The sequence below is a fragment of the Hyperoodon ampullatus genome (assembly GCF_949752795.1).
Source record: "Hyperoodon ampullatus genome assembly, chromosome: 1".
Classification (NCBI taxonomy): domain Eukaryota; kingdom Metazoa; phylum Chordata; class Mammalia; order Artiodactyla; family Ziphiidae; genus Hyperoodon; species Hyperoodon ampullatus.
In genome coordinates this window covers 151287509-151297854 of record NC_136914.1, presented here as the reverse complement: position 1 = coordinate 151297854, position 10346 = coordinate 151287509, and the positions used below count along the sequence as shown (strand labels likewise).

The window sequence follows — 10346 nt, the reverse complement described above, 5'->3', positions numbered from 1 at the left end:
CACGTTAAAAGTAGAATCTGCGATAAAGATAAAAAAAAAATCATGGCAGAGACAGACAAAATGATATCAGGATACTAGAAAGCAACACTTTTTAGAAGACAAATTAAAGGAAAAGTAACCCTAATGGAATTTTTTCTCTCATTACTTAAAATAAACCAGGCCACTGTAATGGACCTACACTATGGCATTTTGTTCATTTTAATTTCATTTTTATTTCATCAAGCCATAAATTCCCATGGAAACACCTTAGACACGTGCTCACAATAATTGGAATGCTTACCCTTTCAGTATAAGTACTTTTGCATGAGTTCAACAAAATAAAAAGAATGCAATGAGGCCCCTCCAAGTTTTTTGCTTATGTCAACAGCTATTTTATATGAATTACCTTTGCGTTTATAAAGCATGTGTAAAATACATTACATGAGTGAGAAGCCTTACTGCAGATGATCCAGTAAAGGTCTGAACTGCACACAGAAACATCAAAATCAAGCTGAATTTCCTAGAATATAGCAACCATAAAATTTTCCTACCAACGCCATTACTGTTAAATATACCTTGATGAATTAAGTTCAAGTGTAATTATAATTGAAATATATGATTCAACTGAGTTATGACCCATTTTTCCTCTCAAAAGCAAAAGGGAATAATGACAGTTGTGAAACTTACATTTTTCCATTCCAGGGTTTTTCTGAAAGTTATTTCACAGGGGAGCTAAAGGCAAAATGCACTTAGTGACATTTATTTGCTTTAAAATAGTTATTTATGCTACTACTCACAGGACAGATAGCATTTTAATAACAATTTATCAAATAACAATTGTATTTGGTCATTTATTTTTAAACTGTACAGACCAAGAGGCATTCAGGAAGGAAATAATCGCAAAATGTCATATGATACCTAAGGCTACAATTATAACTAAATGACATACTTACATACAACAGAACCAACATACAACAGAACAAACAACCAACATGACAAATACACAAGTAACATATATATGTGATTGAAAATACCCACCCCTAGCAGAAAGCTTTTTGGTGTTGATAATTTTGGCAGCATATTCTTGTCCAGTAGGGATTTTCATACATCTTCTCACCACTGAGAATGCCCCCCTGAAAACCAATAATTAGCAGGTCATCAATATAATCAGTTCTGATATTCTATTAAAAACGTACAACTGAGCATTTTTGTTGAATTTAGTGAACTGTCAAATATCAGTATACCATATAGTAATATCCAGAAAATGAACCGTTCTTCCTGGAAACTGAGACCCTCTTTAATGTTGAAGAATAAATTAGATTTCATTAACTGGGAGCACACATTATTAATCAACAAAATGAAAAGAACTGCCAATTACGACGGCTCTTGTTTGCACATGAAATTTGAAAACATTTTACACTTCACTCTAACACAGCACCAAATGCTCTGAGAAGAAACCCTGCAAAGAGCAGAGCTGAGGCGGAGCAGCAAAAAATCTGCTGCCTATTTATTTTAGTAGGAAAAAATAAAAGTAATGTGGCTCCAAGTAAGTAAATATGGTGATTGTTTTCATTAAAGTAAGTCTTAGGAACACTTGTGCGGGGTTTAACAAATCCTGCTATGGTGATTTCTCTGTGCCCTGTTTTGGGCTGGGGGAGGGGAGAGATTTGAATTAAGCTGCTCTTCCGACATATTCTCCATGTTTTAACAGCAGACAACATAAATATATAAGGAGATGATTTTCATTACATTTAAAAGATATTTACATGTCCTTTAATTCAACTGTATAAAACAACAACACACACATAAACGCGCCCCTTCCTTAATCAATGTTTGAAACTAGCGACAGAGGATTTGGGTTTGGGTTTGATGCTACATAAATTAAGGTTCACGGCTCGGCCTCTAGGTTCTTTGCACAGGTTCTCAGTAGGTCTCCCGTCTCCTTCCTTAACATCACCAAGTACAATAGTTCTGCCAGTCAGGTGTAGGAGGTCGTTTTACACAACGCTGGGCTACCCTTGGGAAGCTCTCTCCCGGTCACCAAAGGGCTTTTCCGCTGCCTGTATAAATAAATCCTCCCAGAGAATGCGAAGATGTACACGTAAATCCTAGGAAGGATGATGATGAGCGAGTAATCTAGTGCAAAGAATAATCGTGGATATGGGACAGGGGCTCGAGTTCCTTGGTGTGGCCCTTTTCCTGGACAGAACAACTACTGGACGCGAAATAGACTCTACGCCAAGTTGAACTTTCGGCATCAATAAATATGGCACCGTCTGTGGCAGCGAGTTCTCATCCGTACGTGGGTCGTACGGCCGACACGCCTGCGAAGCAAGCGGCATCTCTATTTACAGAAAACATGATCTATGTTGCATTTTACATGGGTTCTTGTTTCCTCTCCATACACACACACACACGCTCGCACACTTCTCAGGATGACAGCTACAACTGCAGGGATCGTACATCCACCAAGTCTCTGGTGCAGAAAGGTGGGGGGAGCGGGAGAAGGTGGGCTGAGGATTATCGGAATGGGCCACAGCCGGGGTGGAAGGTCTTGCCCCTTCTTTGTCCCCTCCTCTTACTAACACAGCACCTTCCTCCGAGCTGACACACCAGGGGCCCTCCTCCCTCTCCTCCCGTCTCCCAAATTCCCTCGCCCCACGCGGGAGGCCGGTGGGTCGGGGGTAACGCGACCCGCCCTCTGCTGGAAAGGGGACGTGAGGGTGCCCGGCAAAGGCGCTTACTTTCCGAGCTCCTCGAAAAGCTGATACTCGTCCGTGAACCTGGTACAGGTTGTAGTCGAAGCCATCCTGGGTCCGGGCTGTACCCCTGGCTGGGAGCGCGGCGGACAAGACGCGAGCAGACGCGCGGCTTCCCCAGGACTAGTCCCGCGGCGCTGTCACCCAGGGCCGCCCTCACTTTCCTCGTCCGAAAGTAGCTCGCCAGCGAGGAGTATGCGCAGGGGCGGGGCGGGAGGGGGAGATGACCAGAAAGGGTGGCGTGGGGTCTCCTCCCTACGGTCCGCCGATCCACCTCCTCCTCCTCCTCCTCCTCCTCCTCCGGGCCTCGCTTCCTTCTTCTCCTCCGGTCGTTCCACCCGCCCCCTTTCCTGCCCCTCTCCTCAAATGCAGGGGTAAAGTACTCAAGAAGAGCGACCGGGAAATGGAAAAACAGCCGGGCACGGGGCGAGAGGCGAGCAGTTGCGAAATGATCCTCACCGGAGCAGGAGGGGTAGAGGCGGAGGGGAGGGAGCCCGAGGGGGCGGAGGCCGCGGAGCCGGGAGCGGACAGATCGAGCCCAGCTGCAGCTGTCAGCAGGCGCGGGCGCGCGGTGCGCCAGGGCCGGCCTCCCAACCGTGGGCACCTCGCTGCCTCGCGCTCCCCACGAACCCACGCCGCTCCGAGACTGCGCGGCGGAAGAAAAAGGGCTGGTTTCGGGCGAAGCCTCTTCTGCTGTCCCCAGGCCTCCGCCTCCCCCCCGGCGCCTGGCAGCACCCCCTCCCTCGCGAAGCCTCCTCTTGCTGATCCCACACCTCCTGCTAGCGACTCTAACTCTGTCCCTTCGTGGATTCCTCCTTTCCTCCCTCCTCGAGCCTCACACACGCGCAGAGCTGTCTAGGGAGATACCAGGTGGGTGGAGGATGTGCGGGGGAGAAGCCGGGAGAGGCTTTAGGTGAATGAGGCGAGACGTCAAAATTACAGTTAAACCCGCAATTAGGCTTCTGCCTAAATGTGGGGGTGAGTTAGCGGGAATATGTGGGGTAACTCGTGGACTGCTGAGGGCTGCTGCCGGGGGTCGTAGAGGCCCCCAGCCCGGTTGTGGGCGCCGGGCTCTAGGGACCGACCCCCGCCGGCGCGCGAGCCGCGGTGCCCTAGGTGGAGGGGCGAGGGGTGCAGGCGCTTCATCTGGGCGCGGCTCCGTGTTGACACAGCGGGGGCCGGATGTGGGTAGTCGACGGTTTCCAGAGAAGGGTCCCAGCCTCCCACACCTCCCGGTGATGCTCGGGCCCACCCAGCAGAAGCCACGCCGCCTGTTCCTAGGAGCCTGGCGCGGGGTTACTCCCTCCCCCGCAGCCTCTTCGGCGAGGGGCGACGCCCGCCGTGCCACGTTTCACTTCTGATATGACTGCCACCTCACTCTCCACGTCCCCCCGCCGTTTTCTAGGTTGGGTTGCTCAGACTCCAGCAATCCCCAAAGGCCTTTGCTTCGGCCATGAATGTTAACAGAATGAAAGCAAAAACTCCGCCACGGGGCCACACCTTCCCTACAGAGTAAACTCCCCTGTAACCTCAGTGAGTTCTGATAGTAAGGCGGTTTCTCGCGAGATTTCCTGCTCTGGCGGCGGGGGCGGGGTAGTGGGAAGGTTGGGTGTCGGTCACGCGACCTGGTAGGGTCTGACGTCACTCGCATCACGTGAACAGGTCTAGTGCCTTTCGCTTTGCAAAAGGAAAAAGGAAAAGGCGAGGTCGTGTGTGCTTTGCTTGTATGCTCAAAGATCTGGTGGGATTGTGGCACCTGAGTATACTCCGTAAATGGCTATCTGAAAAATCACTTTATAGTTCAAGAACACGTGCTATTCATTAGCATATCTGTCATTGTTTACAGTAAATACGAGGAAAAAAACTATCCATTACATTTAAAATAGGAGAATTGCTGAGTGCTAAAACAACCCGTGGGCCTTCCTTCCAGTCCTCTGTCTTTAATAAACTATGCAATTGCAAACTTAGAAGCAGACCAAAACCGAAAGAGTTGTGAATGGCCTTTTCCAAATTATTGCCTTTTGTTTTACAGCATGGGGACTTTAAAAACCTGCAATTCTATTGCTAATTTGCATCGTTAGCATGACATCAGGGATTCAAAATTTCACAGCTGGAAGATGAAAGGTAAATAGGAGGTCCAGAGAATCTAAGATTGAAAGGAGTTATTTCTTGCTCTCAAAGGCTGCTGTTAATTAGTGAATTTGTCCACCGTCACACATAATCCTAATTCCCTTATTTCCTGATCTGGGGAATGCTATTCTGCCAATAACTGAGGTTTTTACCAAAGTTCTCAAAGTGATCACAATTTTTAGCGCTTATAACAAAATTGGACTTCGTACATATTTTGATTCCTAACCATAAAAAGCAAATATTGTGTAAAATGTAGTGTACAAGAAAAGATACCAAAAACTATATGAAGAAAAGAAACAAGGTGTCTAAATATTAATAATTGGGCTAGAAAGTTGAAAAAAAAAAAATTTAGTCTCGGCTAAAGATTTTTAATATATATCTTAAATATTTAGCAACATGGTTCCAAGTTATAATGTAATAATTTAATATTCTTATGTGAATCTAAAAATGAAACAGAAGTAAAATTAAAACAAAGATAATATAGAATTTTACAACTCTGAGGAAGAAAATTGTTTTTTGAATATTCAAGTAATGAGGCCTACATAATTACTGTAATTTATCTGTTATTTAAACTACCCATAATTGTAAATGGTTATGATGATTGTGTGATACAATAAAGGAAACAACTGAGTTTTAATACTGATCTATTATTAGACAATAAATGTGTTAGACAATAAATGTGTACTTTTTAAGCAAACACTGCTTAATCTATATTTACACTGTTCCCTGATCTATATTTTGTACTAATTAAAATATTTCTCTTATTTAAGAAAAACTGACAGTTATTTCTGATGTTTGGACTCCTTAAGACAGTAATCCTTTGAAAGTTACACTGAAATTCCATATGAATTATCATCTCTTGCCTCCTTCCTGGTCTCCTGCTTCTGCCCTGCCTCCCTTCATTCAAGCCTCAGCCCAAACAGCCAGAATGATCTCCTTAAAACCTCAGTCAGAACAAACCATGCTTATGCTCAAAACCTTATGAAGGCTTCACCCCATCTCAATTGGACTAAAAACAAAATACTAAAAATGGCTTATAAGGCCATAGAGAATCTCTACCCCTACTCCATTAGCCTTCTTACCTCAATTTGTGCCCTGGCTCACCCTCCTCTGGCCACACTGGCCTCTGTTGTTCCTGGAGCATGCTTCTGCTTAGGGACTTTGCATTTGCTGCTCTCTGCCTCCCAGAATGTTCATCTCTTAGTTATCATCCTATCTCATTTCTTCACCTTCCTCCAATATTTTCTCAAATATTACCTTACTGTGGTGGTCTTCCCTGCCCACTCTATCAATGCCTGCACCTCTCTCAGACATGATTTCTAGTCCCATTCCCTGCTTTATTTTTCCCCTCAATACCTATTACCATATAGTGTACTATACATTTTTTCTTGTTAATTGTTTATACTTCCCAAATAGAACACAAGCTCCCCAAGGGCATGAATTATTGTATGTTGTTCACTGCTCTATTTCTAGCAACTAGAATAGTGTCTGGCACATAATAGCTGCCCAATGAATTTTGTTAATGGGTAAATTAATTATTTGGGGGTTTAGATTAATCACAATTTTCATATTAAAATTGGTAGTTGATAATTAACATACCATTAAGACATCTTACTATAAGGGTGATCATTTTCAGTCAAGATGGTCACAGTATCCCATGATTAAAAGTGTTTATGCACAGAAATGGATTTTTTAAATACACAAATAATTGACATCAAGAAAAAAGGATCTAGTACTAATTTTCTTGTCATTGGAGTCCATAAAGGAAGAAGGAATTTCTGTTTTTTAGATATATTGGCCTTACTAAATTTTACACTGAAATAAAAGGCAGTGCCAAAGGTTTTAAATAACTAGAGCTCATTGTGAAGACACAAGTCAATGTAGGAAATGAAAAGTGTGGCTTAAAGTGAATTTTTCATGTGTAAAATGAAAAAAAAAATGTCTAAACAGTAGCATATTTGGTTTCTCAACTGACTTAGTTAATCACACAAAAATTGAGATCACTCAGTGTATTACTTCTAGCTTCTAACTTTCTACTTTGCTAAGGCGGAAGCAAAGTATTCATAATTTTATCAACTTTAAAAATTTACCCTTTAATACTGGAAAGGCAGTAACAACAAACAAAGGGGAAGGGGTCAGGGGGTTAGGGTTGGACACTGTTGGTTTGAAAAGTAGTTGTAAGCAGAGCCCTATCACTACCTAGACTACTGGACTTCAATCAGGTGAAATCATGTCAGTGCCAAGACAAGGAAGAAGTCTTGCTCTAAATGTATCCCATCCCTTTTTTGTGATAGCGTTAACTGACAAACAGCAAAGAGACAGAAGACACTGAAAATGATCACTACATACAAATACAACATGAGAATAAAAGATAGAACTCTTGTAGATAAAAATTGCAAGACTTCAGTAGTCCCACTAGGAAGGGATACATTTCTAATACTTAAACAAAACAGCTATTCACAGTCATTCATTTCCCTTGCTACAAAGTTACATACAAGAAACAATGAAGAGATGACGATTTCCATAGCACCCCCCAAAGGCCGAATCCATCGGTAGTATGTATATTTCTGTGAGAATTTTAGCAGTGTCTGTATTGTAAGCCACTCTTCACTGCAGTTTTAGAGGCAAAGAGAACAAAGCAATTTGCTGTTGCATTTTTCAGTTAGTCTTCCTAAGGTACAGTAACAACCACATAGAGCCCGACACAAATACAGTCTACAAGTAAGTGAATAATCTATTCGCCACACCATCCATTTGTGCAAGATAAATTTACAGATGAAGAAATTAACTGTTGGGACTTCCCTGGTGGCACAGTGATTAAGAATCCGCCTGCCAATGCAGGGGGCACGGGTTCGAGCCCAGGTTTGGGAAGATCCCACGTGCCACAGAGCAACTAAGCCTGTGCACCACAACTACTGAGCCTGTGCTGTAGAGCCCACGAGCCACAACTACTGAAGCCCACACGCCTAGAGCCCGTGCTCCGCAACAAGAGAAGCCGCTGCGATGAGAAGCCCGCACACCGCAAGGAAGTGTAGCCCCTGCTTGCCGCAACTACAGAAAGCCCGTGCACAGCGACAAAGACCCAACACAGGCAAAAATAAATAAAATAAATTTTAAAATGCTGTGAATTCAGAACACAATGATTAAAAAATTTATTTAAAAAAATTATTCATAAAACAAAAGGTAGTAATAGAAAAAGTTTTCTTTGCTTCATCAGGTGCTGAAAGAATTTTTTTTTTACTCAAAATAAAAAATGTGCAAATAAACAAGAAAATAAACGATAGCCACCCAATCAAATAGTAGCTCTTTTCCCATTACTTTCAAGTATACGGGTTAACGTACTATCCTCCATGAACATACATACATACCTACCACTGCTAAAGGAACTGTAGCAGGAAATTATGTTGAATATGATGTACAAATTGAAACAACTGGGGGCTTCCCTGGTGGCGCAGTGGTTGAGAGTCCGCCTGCCGATGCAGGGGACACGGGTTCGTGCCCCGGTCCTGGAAGATCCCACATGTCGCAGAGTGGCTGGGCCCGTGAGCCATGCTGTGCCTGGACATCCAGAGCCTGTGCTCCGCAAAGGGAGAGGCCACAACAGTGAGAGGCCCGCGTACCGCAAAAAAAAAAAAAAAAAAAAAAAAAAAAAAAAAAAAAATTGAAACAACTGTAAAAGATTGTGGAGTCATTAACAAAGAAAACAAATTAGCAGATGCTGAGTATTCCTCCCAAAACCGAGCAGGACCCTGTGGGGCTCCTGGGCACAGAAGCCTTTCTGTCCCCCATTTTCTTGTTTGTAGGGAGTTCCAAAGGGCAGATTCTAACAGTTGCTAATCAAGAGAGGAGCAGCCAAGAAATCACCTGAGGCAACATTAAAGGAACTAGAGAAACTCATCAAGAACACCTGAGACAAGGACTTCCCTGGTGGTGCAGTGGTTAAATCTGCCTGCCAATGCAGGGGACACGGGTTCGAGTCCTGGTCTGGGAAGATCCTACATGCCTGGGGGAAGATCCCACATGCCGCGGAGCAACTAAGCATGTGGGCCACAACTTCTGAGCCTGGGCTCTAGAGCCCATGAGCCCCAACTACTGAGCCCAAGTGCCACAACTACTGAAGCCTGTGTGCCTAGAGCCTGTGCTCTGCAACAAGAGAAGCCCCCGCTCTCCACAACTGGAGAAAGCCCATGCACAGCAATGAAGACCCAATGCAGCCAATAAATTAATTAATTAATTTTAAATATATATATATTACCTGAGACCAGATTAGAGGAGTGCAGGCCCTACACACATCCTAATCTTATCAGCAGCCCCACCCTTGAACTGTTGCTATAAAACTCCCCATGAAATCCTCCCAGGTTCCCTCCCAGGGACACAGTTTTTTGGGGCAGGAGCCACTGTGTCCTCCTTTGCCTGGCAAAGCAATAAAGCTATTCTTTTCTACTTCACCCAAAACCCTGTCTCTGAGATTTGATTCGGCAGCAGGGTACAGAGGCCGAGCTTTTGGCGTCACTCTGTGCACCGGTTATGACTTTCATTTACTACTGTTGCAACACTTATCACTCCTGTAATTAGGCTATTGGCCCCTTCATGGCAAGGAACTGCCATTCAGTCCTTCACCACAGCACTAGCACAGGGCTTGTGCCCTAATAGGTGCTCAAAAATACCTTTTATTAAAAAAAAAAAAAGAATATATGTTATCATTAGTCTTTGTCTTCCAAAATATTAAAAATGCCCAATCTTTAATAGGGTGTAATGAGTCCTCTTTGTTGCTATATTTAATGGATCCTTTTCACTCCTTACATAACTTGACCTCTCTGTATCATTTCATACTGTTGACCTGAATATCTCTGTTGGTTTCCTTGTCTGATGCCACATTCTCTACTCACAGCACCTCACCTGCCAGCCCACAATTCTGTCTCCTCTTTTCTTCAGGCTCATTCCTGGTGGCTGTTTTTCTCCATCTTTGTGGTAAATAGTTGCTCTCAGGATTCTGTCTTAGGCAACCCTTTTTCTTATTTTACACACCTTTCCGGGACCACCTTAGTAACTCTCATTATCTTGATTATTTTCTGTCTTAAATTTGCCTCTCCAGGTGTAGATCCTTAGGCAAGATGAGAGAGTTATTGTGGCAGTGCTCTCAGAGAGAAGGGTAAGGAAATGGAGAAGCAGGGCAAAAACAAAATAAACTCAAATAAAAAACCCAGCATGTGCCTTCAGGCAAAGTCCCAACCGAAGCCTGATCCACCAGCTGCTCAGGAGTGTAAATTACACCCAGATTTTGTTCCCCTTCAGGCAAGGACTTTCCCATTCCTTCACCAGGCAGTCATTGACCACCAGCTATGGGGGAGGGGGAAAGAAGGGACATAAACTCCCAAGGGGTCAAGTAAGGCCCTCCTTACTTTCAGGCACATAGAGAATGAAGAAGGGAAAAACCAAGTCAGCTAGATATCAAAAATGCTAATGAATAAAATCTTT

The 10346-nt window shown here is 43.9% G+C and overlaps 1 protein-coding gene across 21 annotated transcripts in view; it reads right to left on the bottom strand.

Annotated features, from left to right (window-relative positions):
• CAMK2D (calcium/calmodulin dependent protein kinase II delta) overlaps positions 1–2788 on the bottom strand; it is a gene marked incomplete at both ends in the record, with an annotated part of 262163 nt that extends 259375 nt beyond the window's left edge. For all 21 annotated transcript variants that reach the window (XM_079716681.1, XM_079716667.1, XM_079716683.1 and 18 more), the window contains 2 exons: positions 1018–1112; positions 2724–2788. In XM_079716681.1, the coding sequence (XP_079572807.1) occupies positions 1018–1112; positions 2724–2788 (160 nt within the window). The remainder of the gene's footprint in view (positions 1–1017; positions 1113–2723) is intronic.
• Between the last annotated feature and the right edge of the window lie 7558 nt (positions 2789–10346).